The sequence below is a fragment of the Tinamus guttatus genome, unplaced genomic scaffold (assembly GCF_059628265.1).
Source record: "Tinamus guttatus ecotype Peru unplaced genomic scaffold, ASM5962826v1 Tinamus_guttatus_pri_ptg000110l, whole genome shotgun sequence".
Classification (NCBI taxonomy): domain Eukaryota; kingdom Metazoa; phylum Chordata; class Aves; order Tinamiformes; family Tinamidae; genus Tinamus; species Tinamus guttatus.
This window is the reverse complement of record NW_028288644.1, coordinates 278,848-299,055: the sequence shown is the minus strand read 5'-3', so window position 1 is coordinate 299,055 and position 20,208 is coordinate 278,848. Positions and strand designations below refer to the sequence as shown.

At 41.2% G+C, this 20,208-nt stretch overlaps 1 protein-coding gene across 1 annotated transcript; it reads left to right on the top strand.

Annotated features, from left to right (window-relative positions):
• Positions 1-15,149: 15,149 nt before the first annotated feature.
• On the top strand, positions 15,150-15,872 carry TMEM215 (transmembrane protein 215). The gene has a single exon (XM_010211498.2). The coding sequence runs from the start codon at positions 15,150-15,152 to the stop codon at positions 15,870-15,872; it is 723 nt and encodes a 240-aa protein (XP_010209800.2).
• Positions 15,873-20,208: the final 4,336 nt, after the last annotated feature.

Below are 20,208 nucleotides of genomic sequence, written 5' to 3'. Positions count from 1 at the left end.
ATTCTCAGACTGAGCTTGGATGAAACATGAGCTTGTTTATCCTAGCAGTAAATGGAAGCAAAGCAATGTCTCTGATGGCCAGGCACATGCCACCTCAGCGGCTGCATGCTGTGTTTTGCAGTGCTACTGGAGGAAGTTGATGTCACTGTCAGAAGATGGGTTCTGGTACATTCACAGCTACCACTGTAAGTTACACGGGAAGGAAGCTGTAAATCTGCATTGAGTGAAATCCCTTATCGTCATCAGAGACAGACCGACATAGAATATCTTGCACTAAAACATCTCCCTTAAGATCTGTCCCACCTGCCGAAGTGAGCCTGACACAGAAGTGGGCAGCTGAAACTCTATCCCTTGGGCAATGCAAGAAGGCAAATGAATGAACCCCTCAAAGGCTCAAAAATAAATATATCCTCAGGCACAGGAGTGACAGAGGTGTGGATAATCATGGTGTATTGTAGTTGCAAAAAAAATTGTCTCCAATGCATATTGAAGGGCAGGATGAAGATGCTGAGGACCAACACACACAGCTGGAAGTCCTACGGCAGGTCCAACAGAATCACTAAAGGACAAAGGGTGAGGCACAGTAAAGAAGCCTTCCTCCTTTGATCAGTTTTATTTTCCTGCGACTATCTCAGTGCAACCCTGTCACTGTGAGCTGCTACCCCAGTAGCGAACGGGTCCCAGCCAAAACCTGCCATAGGCTGGGAGTTGCTTTCAGTTACATCTGTTTGGGCAGTAATTACATCACAGCCATTTAGCTGTGTAAATGGTACAAGCAAGAATTTGTGCCTTTCAACTCTGATGCTGAAACCACCCAACTATTGCACTGCTTGTAACTGGGGCAAGGCTTTGCAAGCTAGACAAGGCCTGAGTAGCTCTGCTGATGGGTGATCTCCTCAAACTGCAAACAAGGCGAGCTAGCTGAAAGAGTCAAGTGATAACACTGCAGTTGGTTTAACAAAACACTGGAGTTAGTTACATCAAATTGTTAGAGCTGAGAAATGCTACAAATATGAGAAGGAAGCTCCGCCTGGAACTTTCATACCAAGATCTTGCCACAACTCAGATGTAAAATGATTCTGGAAACAAAAAGAAACAAATATCAAGTCACTCCTAAGCTATAGATTTTTCATCTCCAATAACTGTTGGTTTTTTTTGAAAAAACTCTTTTTATAGATGGGTTATAGATAAACCCCTGGTGTCCTGGAGGAGAGACCTGTTAAGCAGCCTGGATGTAACTAATTATTTCATGTAGTAGTGGGTGCCCTGCGTTTAGAACACCAGGTGCCATATGAGCAGCATATCCTGGCCTGGTACCCTTGGCAACAAGCCACCTTTCTATATAATGCCAGACCTGCCCTTTGCTCTGACACTTTGTCCAACTATTGTGATTCCACACCCATAAGTGAATGTCATTAGGAAGACCTTTTGCCTCTTTCCATTTCACTTCTGAATGAGCAAGTCCATAAACAAGGAAGGACGGGACTAGAAAGAGCAAGATAAAACTCTGTCTAACTAAAGTGCTTTTTCTTGGAGAACTGCAAGCGTTAAAATCATCAGGGCAGACAAAAGCTCTGTGATATAAGGGAATCGCTTCATGCACCACTGAGATGTATTCATTACGGGGGAAAGCACAGCAGCTGTTTAGCCAAGTACAGTAGCAGCGTGTAACAATTTTACGCTAAAAATGCCTTAATTAATTGGACCTTTGGGGGAACTGAGGAAGGCAGAATGTAATTACTTGAGCTGGAATTTATCCAGACCAACAAAAACAGCTTATTCATGGCAAAAACTATTATAGGAATTTCCATAATGAATTCCATCATCCAAAAGCACCAAGAATGCTGGGCAGATATTACCCATAAGAATCTATTCATTCTTGTAGGGAAACAGATTAAATTCAGTTTTCAAACACAACATAGTTTCAAGAGCTCAGTCTTTTTCTAAATAGACAAGTTTGAACTTTGGAAGATGGAAATCAATACATATCAATTGACTTCCTCAGAGGAAGAGAGACAGTTATCCAGCAATTCTTGTCAAAGTATGTTTATTAATTTACTTACAGCATGACAGGGTTATTTAAAAGAAATATTATCTTTTCCTTGCTTTAAGTACTTTGAAGATATCTGTCGTGTGGTAGATACTCAGAAGTCTATTGAGAAGTGACCTGAAGTAAGTGCTAGATCATCAGGAATTTGCGTGATTTTGACTTACCAGCCCAGGCCGACATCTCAATTGATCTACAAATTTTACACCAGGTGTGGTTCCTTTCTTATTTAAATTACGTCAAAAGAAAATATTAAGGTAATTGATGAAGTTAAGCCACTATTAGAAACAATTCTATAAACAAATTTACACCAGTATAAACGAGTTATGTTTATATAAATTGAAATGATTCTGCTTTCTGTATTTAATTAAAGAGAAATATGCACAAAATGAGTGCATGAGACCTTCTTTTAGTGATTTTGCTGAAGATATGCCTGAAGGGCATGATGTTTCATCTGTCTATGCATACGTAGGCAAGTAATGAGCCATCTGAGCTGAAAATACTGACAGCAATTAACAGCATGGTACATTCAGACAAAACAGGTTGATATTGATCAATTGTGCTACTAGAAGCAATCCTGGACCTGAAGCAATTCGTGTGGTTTTGACTTACCAGCTCTGAGAGCTTGTCAAGTTGTTCAAAAGTCAACAGAATTGCAAAGACAATTTAGAGCATGTCCTAACTGCAGAAGGCCTTGCTGTTAAGTAACAGTGGGCCACTTTACAGGACACAGACTCGCATGCTTAAGACAAGTAAGATGCTTGATTATTAGAAAGCTATCTGTCTTTGTAAGCTTTCACCAGGATTTTCTGCACTAGCTCTTCAAGATAAACAGTGATGTTCATACTCTTGTTCATACTCTGTGAAGTGTTTTTCATAAGCATAAGGCAAGGCCTGGCAATATAAAAAAATGCAAACGGAATACTAAAAATCTGCTTGGTCATTCCCATGTACGCATTCATATATAGACCAAGAGGACCTTGGGGCAATCTCTTATAGGTCGTTTACATCTGAATTCTGGAATTCATAGAAACTTTCAGCTTATGTTAATGAAATATAGTTTTGTTTGGTTAGTGAAATTTGGATGTCCCATTCATCACTTCACATCTCAGATGTGCTTTTAAGAATTTGATCCACTTAATGTGCACTTTAGCTTTGATGCAGTAAACATCTCCCCGGGACATATGGATTGATAAAGCTGATGACACTGTCCCAAAATTGTCTGAGCAGTGACAGTGGGCAGCTGTTCCACAACTCAATGCTGAAAGCTGATCTTGTTTCATCTGCAGCCAAACAGGGATTTGCCTGCTCTCAGAACATGTTAACATCAAGAAAACAGGGACCCTAGCCAAATTAAATGAGAAGGTGATTGTCATGAAAACATAAAATACATAAATAAACTCAAATTATACAGACAGTGATGGAATGAGTCTAAACACGGACACAGACCTTCTCTGATTGAATGCTTTACTTTCCTAAATGGCTTAACGCTTTCTTCCCAAATCTGACTTTCACACAAAGGACTATCTTGGCTAACTGTGAAAAAGAAACAAAATGTTTAAAGGCATTTCAGAAACACTGGGCCAATTTCAGTACTGGCAAGAAGGGAGAAACGGTCCCAACAAAACAGTTGTCTTGCTAGAACAAGTTTTACGGCTTAATTTAGTTCCCTTTCATTAAGTAAGTTTGATACATATTCCAAAAACATAAATCTTGGTGGAAGACAGTGGAATTATCTCAATATCATCTACTTCTTCTCGGGAGAAGAAGTAGAAGTTTAAAACAGAGTTCTGCAGTAGCAGAAGTTGCATGAACAGGAAATATATAGCCAAGATCACAGAGATAACCTTAACTCAGTTCCCTGTAATGTGAGTCATCTTCCAGACTTAGCACTAAGTATATTATGATGAAAGAAACTGTCATAGCATACTGCCATAACACATGCTACAACAGCTACCACCTCAAAGGAGCGCCTATTGTGAGAACAGACAATAGTCAAAGAGGAAGCACAATGCATGTCTTTTCCCCCACCTCAAAAGTGGAGAAGGAGATTTAATTTCTCCAAAAGCTATAATGGTCTGATCAACAGTTATCAGCAAAATGTCCATTAAATTTAATGGGATCAGGACAGGGCCTTTGATCATAGTGGATGGATCTGGCTATACAGTAAATATAATGGATCATTTTTTTGTACAGTCTTTGTACCTTTGCCTGATTATGTCTATTGCAGTTGCACCTAGGTAGAGGCTGTGGAAAAGACCCTGCCTTGGGAATGGGGTCTATACTCTGGTAAACCTCTGAACAAGGAATTGAAGGGACCCATGGAACCAGCCATGACAAGAATGGATGCTAAAACGCTCTTAAAATATTGGGATACTTTTTCACTTTAGTTCACCGAAGACAGCAAACCTCAAAAAAGATGCAGGATAGTAAGGCGGAATAGGATGGAAGTTAGGACAGAGATTTATAACAGGAGTCAATGTCCATGCTAAAGAAAATGAGTTATGTCCTGTTATCTCTGTTATCAAGAACAAGTGCAGGGTCCTGCACTTGGGGAGGAATAACTCCAGACACCAGGACAGATTAGGGGTTGACCTGCTGGAAAGCAGCTCCACAGAGAGGGATTTGGGAGTCCTGGTTGACAACAGGTTAACCAGGAGGCAGCAGTGTGCTGTCATGGCCAAGAAAGCCCATGGGATCCTGGCCTGCATGAGGAAGAGTGTTGCCAGCAGGTCAAGGGAGGGGATCCTGCCCCTCTACTCTGCTCTGGTGAGGCTGCTCCTGGAGTACTGGGGACAGTTCTGGGCTCCCCAGTACAAGGAGGACATGGAGCTTCTACAGAGGGCCCAGTGGAGAGCCACAAAGATGACTAAGGGACTGGCACATCTATCTTAGGAGGAAAGACTAAGTGAGCTGGGCCTATTTAGTCTGTAGAAAAGAAGGCTGAGAGGAGATTTGATCAACATGTTCAAGTACCTGAGGGGTGATTGTAGGGAGGATGGGGCCAAACTCTTCTCTATGACATGATGAAGGGTAATGGGTGTAAATTGAAACATAGGAAGTTTAATCGCCATATGAGGAAGAACTTATTTACTGTGAGAGTGACAGAGCACTGGAACAGGCTGCCTAGAGAGGTTGTAGAGTCTCCTTCTCTCGAGATCTTCAAAACCTGCCTGGATGTCACCTGTGCCACGTGCTCTGGGTGTCTCTGCTTGTGCAAGGGGATTGGACTAGATAATCTCCAGAGGTCCCTTCCAACCTTAACCATTCTGTGATTCTGTGATCTCAATTCTCCAGTTCAAGCAGACCTAGGGTTTCATGGTCCATTTCTAGTCTCTGTAGCAGGAAGCTGAATTATCCCTGAGAAACCATTGCAACTGAAGGGAATGAAGCAATGCTGAACAGTCTGAATGTGGTTGGCAGGGACCTGGAGGTAAAGCAATACCCTAGTAATCAAAGACGCATATTTAGGACAGTCTGAAAGCTGCATAATTAGGTACAATATACTGTTTAATGCTTCTGCTGGAGCCAAGCAAGTCTGTGAAAAGAAATATGAAGCATAGTGGCTTATGATCACTTGAACTGGATCAAACTGGCTCACAAGAGCTTGCTTATATGCCTGCTCTCATAAAGATTTCTTGCCCCTGAAAATGAGGAACAGGACATCAGTTCAGCTTTGGAGGTCAGATAGTCTCTCAAGCAGTGTGACAGGGCTGAGCATCCCACTAATATATCATAGCACAATGGACTTGTGAGATTGCATTCTGTCCTTAGAAATCATCAATATTCCAGGAAACAGCTATTTAGAATTGCAAAAATACAGCTGATGCTTTTGACAGTAGTGACAAATGCAACTGCACCAGACACACCCAGGGGTTGGCCCTTGCAAGAAAGATTTGCTGTCTTAGAAAGCTGCGTTCACCTGAAGAATGAACTCACTAGAAAAAGAGCTAGCACAGCACAGTGTCCTCAGGAGGCCAAAATGAAATGCCCAGAGGATCGGCCAGAAAAGATAACAAGGCAAATTGTGTCAATGTGGCACAGGTCACTTTATATAAAGTTACTCTTTAGAAAAAGGTTTAGAAGTCCTCGATTTAATAGGTTCCTCAGAGGCTTTAAGCATAACACATAGGCACTGCAACTCAGTGGGAAGAAATCAAAGTTGGTAGAGCTGAGCCAGTTTACACCTGCTAGGAATCTTGCCTCCTGAGTCAAGAGTACATTTTGTCAAACAGCTATTACAGAAGCATCTGCTGGAAAGAACTGCACAGTGTGCATTTCAGAAGTGATTGTGTTCAAGCCTTGCTGCCTTCTGGCTGTCAGCACTCAGCTTAAAAAGAGCTACTGGGCTCTGCAGCTACCCTATGCTCCACAATGGCTTCAGACTCAGGAAGTAGGTCACCAGCATCCTGAAGTCCAGCCACAAAGAAAATCATCCACAGCCTTAAGGATTAGGAAGGGGGTGGTGAATAACTACAGAGACTGAAATCATTTATGATATCTACTGGAGTGTTTGCATCTGAAAAGAGCCAGAGAAAACTGGGAAACAAAAGCTTTCACACAGCCAGCCTGCAACAGGTAGTAATGACTGTAATGTGCTTGACTTTGCAGAGCCTCCACAGCATAGATCTGTTGCCATGGAACAGGGGAAATGTTTCATTTCTATTCATGTAGAATGCTAAGGAGGAGAGAGAAGAAAAAAAAAATCACATATCCATTTGAGTGCTGGGGAAATGCAGACTGATAATCTCACTATTGTTTTGACTTCCTGTGAATTAATCTAGACTTTTTTTTTTGCATCTAGTTTGGAGTGGCATTTTAGAAAGAAAAGAATGAAAATGCTCCTCCTTAATGACAACAAAAAACATGATTTAGACACCAGTGAGCACAGGGAAACCAGTAAGCATAGTGAGACATCCTTTGCTTGAACAGTGTATTGAAAGAGATTACTTGCTGTGCAAATCCACAAGCTGATTTCAACAAAATGTGAAATCATTATTAATCTCTGAGATTTTGGCCTAAGTTTCTACTACTGTTGGGAAATGTCTGACTAGCATTCCAGCAGAAGAAATGCTGCTACATGCCTGGACTTTCATTTCAAAGAGATATTCCCAATGAAGCTTTCATCACAGTCAAAACAGATACAAATCTATAGGAAATGAGGCTGCATTAATTTTGGTACTTAAGGGACTATCTGATTTCAGTTGACTGGAATACTGATCCATGCTGAAAACTGCAAAGCTGATTACATTATTGCTACTATGAAGTCCTATTCGCCCATGAGGCCCATTTTATATTCTTTGATTTCCCTCCCCCTTTCCAAGACTCCACTTTTCTCCCGAACTGTGGAATGTCTTGCTACATAAAGTCCTACTTGTTGCCTTGTTGATTTGAGGTCAAGCTTGATTATTCCACCCCCCCAAATACATCTTGCAAATACGAGGCAGTGCATAGGCAGTAAGGAAAGTAAGTTTTCCCTTCAAATATTAGGACAGAATCTGAAGCAGAGATAACCATGGAGTCTCCAGAGTTACTTTGAACGCATATCTGTCCCCTAGACTACATCAGAGACCCATGCAGCGTCATAAAGAAAAACAGATTCTGTATGCAGTAGTTACTTTGACATGGTGAATGTGGTTAACACTTCCAAGCTATTATGTGTTGCAGTATGATCTTTATAATATTGATAGGAAATATCCAAAATGAAGGGAAGGCAACATATTTTGAAGGGAAGTACATTTCCAACTGCTCTTTAAGTAACTTAGGCTCCTTTGCTGATTTGCTTTGGCTCTATGGGGAATTCTTGGAAACTTCTTGCATTGCCTGTGCATGTGTTTTTCCCACCGGTCATAGAAGCAGGGATCATAGGGGTAGCATGAGGTTTAGTTCCTCAGCTCTCACTGAGATGCTGAAACAGACAACACTGATAACGGTTTGCAATCAACACTCACTACCCCAAAGTGGCATTTATTCTATTTGTGAGTAACTCCCCTGGGTTAGCTGGGAAATTCACATGCAAGAGTGCAATGCAATTACTCCATTCTTCAGAATCATAACATACAAGTGTACCTTCAATTTTCAAAGCCTCTGGACTTGGGCTAAGGTAATGTATGAGAATGAATGATATGACAGAAAAAATCAGAAGGAAGCAAGTGTTTCCCGTTGATAAAATTACAGCACTTTTCAGAAGTATTGCTTGGGCTCTTGTTGGTTGGGAGTTTGAAATGTCTATTCAAGTTCCTGCTATTTGTCCCACAAATTAATCTAATGAGTCTGCTATGAAACAAAACATTAGGAAAGGCTTTTTAAATTTGTACCGAAGTAAATGGTTATCTAAAATAGAAACCACAGGGAGATTCTTAATTAGTCTGTTGTCAGCTGAGACTGGAAATCCCTATGGTAGTATGAAGCTAATTAATTACTCATTTTGCACATTGCAGTTTCTTGTTTAAGCAGAAGATTCCTTTCAGCATACACTGGTGGTGGCTTGCTCCATATCAGAGACCATGAAAGCAGGGGTACTAGCCTGAATTCTGCATATTCATTGTAGTGGGATACCAGGGATAAGCTTTATTACACCGAGTTCTTGATGCCAAGTCCTGCTGAAGAAACACTGCAGCATCTTCAACAGGTCCAGGTGTTTTGCATCTTATATTTGAAAGCTGCTTCCTGAATGAAGAAGAAAAAGGAAAATAAGACTTGAGAGGTGTGTGTTTGAGATCAGCTTTAAGCACAAAGATGAACCTGCCTAAGATTCCTTCTCTTGAGACAAATTAACACTATGTGAGCTCCATCCATTCGCTTGTTGATGTGCTGGTGCTCAGGGAAGGAGATAGCTGATAGTTGGGAAGGGCACACCCATTCCTCCTTTACTAGCATGTTTGCCCACAAATCTTGAGAGTAGATCTTTAATAGCTGTCCTGCTGTCACAGCGTTTCCTGTAAGTGGGTATATAAAAGCCCATCTAGAGGGGAAGTTTACACATATGTAATATACTGGGTATCTGGCTGTCTGCGGCCACTGAAGTCTGGAGAAAAGGCCTGCTTTTTGCAGGACATAGAAAGAAATCTGTTAAGAAACTCCTATTCCGAAGTGAATTAAGAGTTTTTGTTAAGACACCTGCAGTCTTTCAGTCAAAATTCCGTTAATGCCTCATCCGTGCCTGCACTGTGAGAAAGGAAACAGCCTCATGGACCAAGAACCTTCTGTGTAGTATGGAGATCCATAAATGCAGACCACAGAGGACAAACTCTACGTCTTAGTCTTATATCAAGCACTAAAGGTACACCTTCAGCCTTCTTAAAATGAGTCCTGTCAGCTGGTTGCCATCTTCATAGAGAAGCAGCAGTGATTTCAAATAGACTCAGTAAATGTTAGTTGGTGTTTGTTAATTTATAGGATAATTTCAGAAATATACACTTGCATTGCCTAAATGAGCTGCAAAGTAGGTAGTTGAGGACATTTATACCCATTTACATTTCCCTCATGTTTCATTGACTTTGAAATACTGGATCTTCCAAAGCCTGCAAGTAGCATGAATTGCTGGAACTTTGGTCCTTTCTCTTAGGTGTAAATAATATTGCCTAATCATACAGAAGAGGAACCAGCAGGCTTCCAGAGAGAATTATTCATTTTCAGTGCCCTACTCCACAGTCACTTCTACATGATTATGTTCAAAACCATACAGTGGTGTTTAAACACATCTGAAATCATTAGCTTCTTTTGTAAAATTAGGTCAAAACAACCTGACATGATTATTCTCCCCCCACATATGTTCCAAATTACACAGTCAAGAGACTCCAATTAGTGACCCCTTTTGAGAAATAAAGGCTTCGGTTTGCTGAAGGTCTCTGGAATAAAGCAAGATACCAGTAATTTACTACTTGTAAGGCAAAAATGGTGAATAATTGGTATCTTATTTTTCCCAGAGAATTCAGCAAACTGAAGCATTTATTTCTCAAAAGGGATCACTCCGTTTGGATTATTGCATCTTTTGTCTAGGTCATTCTAGACTGAAGAAAGTGTATTTAATTGGAAGTATCTTAAAGCGAAAGCGAGTATCAGGAAGAAAGATGTGGAGGACAAATTTCCCAAATAATTACAGGGACAGGGATGTTCTCCTGTGCTGCAAATCTAGTTTGATGCTGTGACTTATACAACAATTCATACCTTTTTCAGAGTCACCCTACTGAAATTCCTGAGATTAGCTGGAGACTGATGTGTTAGGGTTTCTGAATCCTCTTTCTGGTGCGGACAACCTGTTGGTAATGAACAAGCCTTTCAGGCATCTGATACAAGTCTTTTGCCATTTTTTTCTCAAGAACTCTCCCATCAGGGAACCAGCAAAATCCCATCACATCTGTCCTACAGTCATTCAGCCTGCAAGCAGCAGTCAAACAGAGATGATTGACTGGAAAGATTAAGACCAAGGGGAGTTAAACAACATGAAAATTCTGAGAAGTCTTCCTTGGGTGAGCTTCTTGTGCAACAGTGAAAACACAAGAGGACTGCAGATAACTACCTGGGGCTTTGAAAGAGAGTACATGGCATGGAAGACCCCATGGGCAAAATAAGTAAGGCAATTTCTGTATCTGGAACTGAGTAAGCCACAAGCATTTTAAGATAAGGGGGAAAAAATGTATCTATGTATACAAGTATGTGTATGAGCAGGAGGACCACAGCACACATCTGCACAGCATGGAAACATTATCAAGTATTTTTTTTAATGGATGAGGCTGAGAAAACATGAAATAAAGGAGCTGTGAAGGAGGATGTAACATTCAACATCCACCTCCAACAAACAGGGCTTGTTGTAGATAACAAACAGAATGGATTTTCTGGGGCAGCTCATGAGCTAGTTTGATGTGTCAGCAACCTCAGCAGAATGACACCAGTCTACCCAAGGAAACGAGGTGGTTCAAATATGTACAGAAAGCATTGCAGTAAAAGCTTGAAACTTCTGAACTCACAGAGAATTGGTCAACAGAACAAGTCCTATGTTTCATACACGAACTATAGCTAGATCTTGCATGATTCCACAGCATGAAGCAGTATGAAGTTCTGCAATGCTTTAGCATTGCTACAGATCTTGGAAGACAGAACAAAGAGTGTAGTTCTACCATGATGTAGAACTTCGAGAGAGTTTGTATAGTAAAGTATGGTAGACGAGCTGTCATCTGTGATGTTGAAATTGAAACTACACCTCAAAGAAAAGGTTTCCTTTGGGATGCTGGAAGAAAATGCTACATGCTTTTCCCAAGTTTTTTACACTACTGGCCAATCAGAGATAGCTGTTAGTTTTACATTAAATTATCTTTTAATGAGATGCACTGGCTGAAAGGGACAATCAGATCTGCAGAACAGAGTTAAGATAGAGCTGTAAGGAAGAAGTACCTGTAAAAATTACATAACTCTGTCATTCAGATGGTATCTGTTTCACCTCATCTATCTTAGTCCAATCCTTTTAGATCTCTATTGTAAAAGCTACTTAAAAAATGTAGCAAGTCTAAATTCATTTATCAAGTTAACTGTTTTACTAGTTCCATTACCATAGTTTGGTACTTGATCCAAAACTTATCTTTACATTCAAAATAGCAGGAATCTGGACTGAATTATTCTTAATATTCTAGCATCATTACAACTGGTAAGCAATTGCAGCTTAGATAATATATTGATTTTATTTAGATGGCAAAAGCCAACAGTACTGAAGATAAAAAATAATAAGGTAAGGTTATCACTACCTGAGGGGTATGATTATCAGATTAACCAAGTTATTCATGTATGTATTAGACTTGGACTGCTGCATAAGATCAGAGCTGTAGAAAGTTGTCAGATTTCCGGCCTGTTAAAGTTTGCAACATTCTTACATCTGGTAGTATTCTATTTTATTTAGGGCCATATAAGATTTACATATTTCACATGATGGATCAAGATGATAGAAAGGGTGCTTGTGCTTTTTTGAACATCCAGGATATTAAATACAACCTCAGTTACAATAATTAATGCATTTTGAATTAGCTGTTCATTCTGAATTAGCCATTTATTTTAATTCTTTTTTTTTTCTTTTTTTGTGAAGTTAGCTATAATTTGCAGTTTTCCAGCTTTCATACCATGGCCATAAGAAGTTGGCGTGTCACCTCTGTTGTAGCTTTCAAGCTCCTACCAAGCTTGAATACCAAGATCCTTTATTAACACTGGCCACTACCTTCAGTACTGAACTATAAACAGAATGAGAATGACAAACACTACCTTATTAACAGTTACACTAAATTATTATGTAGGACAGGAAAAGAATTTTGCATTTGAATGAGTGTATAGAGGAAATGCATGGTGAGCACCTGAAATTACTGACCTAGTTTGGAACATTCTACTTTACCACTTAATATCCCTACTTACAAATGTAATGTACAGGTAATGACCCATGTCATGTTGCTCTATCATTTGCATTCTGCCAGCCCTAGTAAAGGCTAGCTGCCCACAGCCCTCATTCAACCCTAGATTTTTCCAGAAATCTCCTCCAAACACTAACCCAATCCGATCCATCCTAAAAGACATCAAAATCGCAATGTAGAATAAGAATTTTTTTTCCTCTCTAAATTCAGCATCAATTTTGCTCTGAGTAAGCAGTCAAAGTTATGGTTTATAGCACTGAAAGATATTTAAACTCCATCACCAGCTATTTGGAATTTTCAGTTATTGACCTAGTTAATCCAAACATTTGTGTAAGGCACTGTAAAAACAGGAAAAGAAATGAGCTTGACCTCACAGAAGTCAGATTTTCTCTGGTTCAGGAGAGAAAATTAAACAATTTACACTGCCACTCAGTTGAGAAAGTGGTGACTTGTTGATTTCTTGATTTCTACTTCGGAAAAACATGGGCAATTTTAACAAATGTAGTATGTTTTTCCTGGAATGGACATTTGTTTTTCCTTTCTATCGCCTGCAGGAGGCATACAGTTTTTACACTATTTGTCTTGGAAATCATTCACAAAGGAACAAATTGGAGGCACTTTGTTCCATCCTAGTCCTCACATTTTCTGTAAGCTTTTTTTTCTGCCCACTAACAGCTTCTCTTTCCAGAATATATGTTCTCTCTTCCATCTCAGTAACCCTGTCACTTAAATTTGAAGGGTCATTTTTATCCCTGTTAGATCTTCTAACACATACTGCAGTTCTCACAGTATTTTTCCCCCTCCACTGATGCCACTAAAGACATTTGCATTTTTTTGCCATCTACAATGTTTTTCTTTCATTAACAGACTCTGATGTACGTAGTTATAGCTAATTGATTTTCTCCAAGAACACCATTTATTTCTGCACAATGAAAATATATATATAACCTAACAAGAAATAGACTATTCCAATAAATGACGGGGAGAGGAAGGAAGGGAGCAGGAAACATTGAGTTTCAAAGGATTATTTACCAACATAACTCTACCCACCCTTAACAACTTCAGCTCAGTGAGACAGAGTGGTTGAAAAGTAATAATTTTACTTTAACTGCAATTTAGTGGAGGAGTGAAAAAAGGCATTATTCATTTTAATATGAGGTTATAGAAGCCATGAAAACCAAAGCACCTAAATAACAGCAAATGGAAACAATTCTCATTTCAGAAAATACTACATGAGAAGTTATGTTTGTTGCTTAACCTGCCAGATCCTGCACAGTGTTAAAAAGAGAAGTTAGATTTTGCTGAAATCTAATCAGGAGGTTTTGATCTGAAGTCTTTCAGTCAAACTGAGGGTATTCCTAAAAAGAAAAGTGATAGTTATTCCTCGTTCAGCCTTGCTCAGCCATAATCCAGGTGGCTCAAAGGTCTGTTCCAAACTTTCCATCTCAAAATCAGGCTATTACCATCAAAGTCAATAATTTTCTCCTTGGGGATGCTTCCTTCCAGTTATGGTTAAAAAGCTGTCACTTGACAATCAGCTTAGGAAGACAAACTGAAACAAAAGCTGTGACCTGTGGCCCTTTAAATAGAGGGGACATACTCAGGCTTGTTCTGTGTACGGACAGATCGGAAACCTGTAATTTTTAGGTGCTTTTTTTCAGCTTGCAGTGTAGGGAGCATGAATAAAAAGAAGGCATTGTCATGGCAGGAAGATGGGTTTTATTTTGTTCTTTTACGGCTTCTCTAAGCTTTCTGTGTTTTAGGTATTGACAATATGTTGAGGGAAGGAAAGCGCTTAATGGGATGTCTTGTGGAAAACAAAATCCATGAGGCTCCTCCCTCCTTTCCACCACTTTCCCACACATTTGTGATCCTCTCCTATGTTCATACTAATCACGGTCCTTACTTTGATTAACTACATCTGATGTATATCAAAACGTGCAGACTGAACATAAATGTCGGGATTCACTGATAGCAGGTGGTAGACACCCTAGTAACTTGCAAAATACATGCTAAAATCCAGATTATTTCCTGGTGCCTAGCAGAGGTATGACACCTGGGAGAGTTTCTAACACAGAGTGGAGAAAATTAAGCTGCAAACGAAAAGCACCTACACCCCTGTTCAACGCTTTCGCCAAACGCCCTGCAATAACTGAGGAGCTTTGGGCACGTCCCCCCGGGCGGCGCTTGGACTCGCAGCGCTGGGACCAGAGGAAGGAGGAGGAGGAGGAGGAGGAGGAGGAGGAAGGGCCTGGCGCCCCGCAGGGCTGCCCGCCCCCCGCCCCGCCTCGCCTCGCCTCTCTGCTCGGTGCACACGCGTGCACACACCGCGCACTCACCGCACGCGCCGCGCTCATTGCACACGCGTGCACACACCGCGCACCCCGCACGCATCGCACAACCCGTGCGCACACCGCACACGCACCGCACACGCGTGCACAGAGCACGCACGCGCCGCGCACACGCGTGCACACCCGGCACGCGCGTGCCTCGCAGTCACGCGCGGAAGGACGCGGCGGGGCTGCCCCGCGCCGCAGCCGGGGGGAGCCCCCGGGGGATCCAGGACGGCGGCTCAAGGCAGGTTGCACCTCCCCTGCGCTTCCCCACACCTTCTCCTTGGAAAACTCGGGCCCTTTGCAGAGGTGCTGCGCCCCTTCCCAGGGGCTGCTTCTAAGGACGTGGCGAAGAGGGGGCCCTTGCATGCAGGCAGGATGGCGCGAACCATGAGACCTGACGACATCAACCCCCGGACGGGGCTGGTGGTGGCTCTAGTCAGTGTGTTCCTGGTATTTGGCTTCATGTTCACTGTGTCTGGGATCAAGGGAGAAACGCTGGGGGACATCCCCCTCCTGGCCATTGGACCAGCCATCTGCCTCCCAGGCATAGCTGCAATTGCCCTCACCAGAAAAACTGATGGCTGCACCAAATGGCCCAAAAATAAGTGTCCATGCTGCAAGCAAACCAAGGACCGGGATGTCATGGAGCTGCTGCGAAGCCCCTCAGACCTGGAGTCCGGCAAGGGGAGCTGTGATGAGCTGGCCAAGAAGGCATATGTGAAGGACAAGAGGGGGCTACGGGGTGATGACTCAGTGTCCATCTGCACCACCACCACCACTACCACCATCATGGGCGAGTGCAAGAGTCTGATCAGAAAGGTGGAGCAGGAGGAGATACTGAAATACCTGGAGACCTGTTACCCAGAAATGCCGGGGAATGTGTTTGTGGGAGATGGATCCACGTACAGTGCCTTGGAGAAGACAAGCTCTTCTCCCACCAGGGACAGCACTGCCTGCCCGGATGTTGAAGACAACATTTTTGTTGCCCCTAAGGACAGTATCATTGTCTGTTCTTACAAGGAGAACAGCCCTTATGACAGATATTGTTGTTACATAAACCCAACTGGAGTCAACTCAGACCAAGAAACCATAGTGTGAATGATGCATATTTTCTATGTATGTATGTATTTATACAAAAACTACAACTCCAAGCTCTTGATAGGGGATAATATAGCTGACAGCACTGCATGGGACATTCCTGATACTATTACAATTTAACGTGGTATGTGACTGATACTCAAACCTTTTGTGCCTGAAATACTTTCTGTAAGTAAGCAAGCATGTTTAAAGGTTAAAGAATTCAATTATTCATTTTGGGGAAAAAATCCATTTTGTGATTGTATTTTCTCCTTTTCTTTGCCTTTTGCTTTAATGCTGCATATTTTATCCAAGCCCATAGATACATTGGCAGGAGTGCGGCAGAAGCTGTCAGCTAAGATCAAGAGCTGAGGCAAAAATCTGTAGAAAAGAATGTGGTTCTCGGTGGATAAGCAGATCTTATGGAAAGTGTCACTTTGTTTTGGGAAGGATTGAGAGCTGCCAACGCGCCCTCCATTAGCTGGCTGGTGTTTGTCAGTGACATGGATGGGATTTTACTTCCCTGTGTTTTAGGGAATCAATGTGCTGATCTGGTGGGCTCTTCTCCTGAAGTCCCCTAGGAGCTTAATAGGCTCAGGTGAGTTTTCAGAGGCTAATCCACCACAGCAGCATGAAAGGTACAGGGTACTCCCGCTGGTACTGAATTCATTGGAATATTTCTTTTGGATTTTATAGCACAGTTGACAAGGGGATTACAGCATGATCATGATACAGTTCTTGCAAAGACCAGGGGCAGATGTCAATGGATTGGGGATCGGGAAAATATTTTCTAGTACCTCTGCTGTCACTTAGGAAATAGACTCTTATAGGTTGTGTTTCGAGCAGCATCTGTGTTTCCTGAAAATATCATCTTCACGTGCCTTTTTAAAATGCTCAGTGTTTCTCCATGGCTTATGAAGGGTTACAGTCTTTTCAGCGGTCTCAAAGCCATGCTCTACTGGGACAGAACAGGGGACCTGGATGGCAGGTGTTTTAGTTCACTGCTCAGGATATGTAGGAATAGAAACATGGAGTTTCTATTACTGTATAGAAACAGAAGCTGTATAGAGGCTGTATAGAAATAGAAACATAAAGTAATAAGGATTAATCATTCAAAGCCTGAGCCTTCCCGTGCAGAAACACAAATCCCACCTGTTCTTTCCAACAATAAATTACACATTACATGGCGTATATAAAATTGTATACGGCAGCTACTTTCTAGGCAAGGTGAGAGATGCTATATAATATAAAAAGTTATTTAAACAGCTACTCTGAGGGTTAAACTTCTAGAGTAATGGTTACTAAAGCATTTGCCAGAATCTCAGAAAATCTCCCAGTTTCTGAAACTGACTTTCAAAACTCTTGGAAGCTCCTCTGTGGTGGAACTCTCTCACTTCCACTGCTTTTAATCAACCACAATTTACACCTGACAGATATATTGAATTACCTGAGTAGGAGAAAAGAAAATTTGCCTTTCTCTTACAGTAGCCCAAAATGTCGTGCAGGAAACGGTTTTACTGTAATAAACCATTCTTTGTTCCCTGTGGAAATGCTTGGAAATTGAAGGAAAACTTTGTGCACCCACTGGGCTTTTTTTTTTTTTTGGAAACTTATGTCAAATTATTACAGACACACAGTCTCTAAAAAGATTACCAAAAGGAGGAAACGTTTTTTCACATACAACAGTTGGGTTTCACTCTGTCAGACCAAACAAGATGCTTTTTGTACACTGTAGTCAGGCCTTGGTGGGACATCAGGATGTTATTGGGATAAATAAAACAAGTGTAAGAAGTTGGATTCAAGTAACACGTCTTAGTAGATGGTTACAGGCAGCTTTGCTGCTCTGGTGTGCTGCAAAAGCAATGTGTGAATAAATAAATGTTCACACCCTGTATAGTATGCATTTCATCCGCTGAGCAAGGGCATTTCTTAGAAATGGACCCTCTAGAGGAAATGATCACCTCCCATTTCCACATAAAACTGTGCTGTGGTTGTCACAGAGATCATCACCTATGAGTTTAGACCCTTCAGGGCCTTATCCTGCAGTGTCCTGAGCAGCTATCTGATGGTACTAGTGAGTCCTATTTCATGGCCTCTGAAATCAGTGGCTAAAGCTGTGCTGCTGTACGTGATGTAGAGCAGGGTCTCTCATTGCTTCCAGGTCCCAAGGGAAGCAGATGAGGGTCTCATTACTAAAGATTTGCCCTGCTAGTAAGAAATGGACCAGATAGTCCGAATATACTGTTACCTACTGCTAGCCTGTGTTCTCAGCAATCTTTGCAATGCCTAAGGTAGAAAAATCTCAGTCCCCTGGAAACCTAGTTTTGTACAGGTCTAGAAGAGGTCAAGCTTTTTTTCATTTTGTCTTGGATTAGATATTCTCTGTCAAAAGTTATATGGGCTTTACAGGGCAAGACAGTAAACTCTAGTGACAAACAGAATGATTCATGCATAACATGAGGCAGATCCAAACAGTTCTCAGTCATGTCTCACCTATGTTTCATTCTAACTGTGTAGAACTACGGAATGTTGATATAAATGCAAAGTTCAGTCCAAATGAAAATTACCCACAATACTGAAAGAGACACAAAAAAATATGTTGATAACATGACATATGCTGGCAGCATCTTCACTCCATTGAGTTAAGTAAGGTGAGATTTTGTACCTAAGTACAAGAAGTTCGGACAATCTACCATGTCCACTAAGAATTTCTACTTAAAATTTGGGATTCTGAAGTTAAAGGAATGTAGTTGTATTGTCTGTGAAATCTTTCTCCGCAAATTTTCCTTTTTTTCCCCCATTTAGCAGAAAACGAAATGGAAATAGGCAAATTTGGACATTAAAAATGATTTTTTTTAACAGAGTAAACTTTTTGCTTACACTGCATGTTTGCCAGTGAAAATCCACTGCTTACTTGACCAAACAAAGACAGCATAACAGCAGTAGCACCTCAAGCTTTTTCTGTAGATACCCTGTTCATACTAAAGAATTACTAAAGCTGTATTTTCATTCTGGTCATGTGGTTTCTTCTGATGGCTGCTAAACTTGTAGGGTCAGTGCTGATCTTGGGATGAATGGGAAAAATTATACTGCTTTTCATATGGCAGGTTCTGCTTGTACTGGGTCTGAATTAGACTCTGAATACCACATTTTGGAGTGTGATTTGCAGCCAGCTGGAGATGAGAGTGTCTTTCCACCACTGCTGGCATTATAACACCTTTGGGTTAAGATTTCACTCTCTCCCCAGCGCTATCCTCCCAATAGTGCTTGTGGTTGTATTAGAGGTCAGTCTGTGGGGCTAAAGCCTGGTCTCACTGAAGTCAACAGGCACACATTGCCTAGTTACAGAGTATGGGTGGCAGGGCATGTGCTAGTACTTGAAGAAAGGCAGTGATAACAGTGTATAGAGAAGCTTTCTAAGATAAATTTATTTTTAGAATATTTGTCATAGCGACGTTACGGTGAAGTTTCCTTCTTTTAAGAGACAATGTAGAAGTAACATAAGTTAAATATTTTCAGGACCATTTTGTGTTATTTTGCTTACATTTTTCTTGTTGTCATAAACAGAATTTTTGTTGTCCTGCAAGCTGATCATTAAAAGCTGTTAACATAAAACTGCGAATTTTATTCAGGCCTAATCCATCATTAGTTTGCTCACCCCTGCTCGGAGTGATTGCATAGTTCAGAAAGCAAATAGGAAACCAAAACCAGAGTGTGGCTTGTACCCTTGAAGTGCTAAACCAGAGCTGGTGCTTTCTGGATAGAAGTAAATGAGAGGGAAGTGAGTGTACTCAGCATTTGCGCCCCTTTGCATTCCATCCTACTCTCCTCTGTCCATGTGTTAGTGCATATTTTGTATTTTTTTATGACCCCATGCACAACAATTCTGCTGATACTTAGAAGAGCAAGGTCCTGCTGCTTATCAGGATTGTGTAATCTGACCATACATCATCCATCCAATATCAGCTGTTATGTTAAGACATTCAAGTAAATTGTCACTTCTTGCAGTAAAAGCCTTGAATTTTGCATTGCTGTGTAGTATCTTTCACAGTAAAGGTGCTATAGAGATGGATTGGAGATGGGGACTGTCAGGCCTCAAAGTCACTTGCAGCCTGGTTTTCATGAGCATTTAGAGATTGATCTATTTATGTGCAAAGCACAATCTTCACTCAGAAACCTAAGTCTCAACACATTGCCAGCAATGCCATATTGCTAGAAAACACAGTTCTGACAGGAGAGGCTTTCCTAGTCCTTAAAGATTTCTGTGTAAGTTCTTAATACAAATAGTATTAAAACATACATGCCTTTCTCCTAATGAGTAGACTGAAGAGATTTTTCCTGACACATGCTTAGCACA

What these genes read in the sequence shown, in the direction of transcription:
- TMEM215 (XM_010211498.2), top strand. Translation starts at nt 15,150, where the DNA reads ATGGCGCGAACCATGAGACCTGACGACATCAACCCCCGGACGGGGCTG.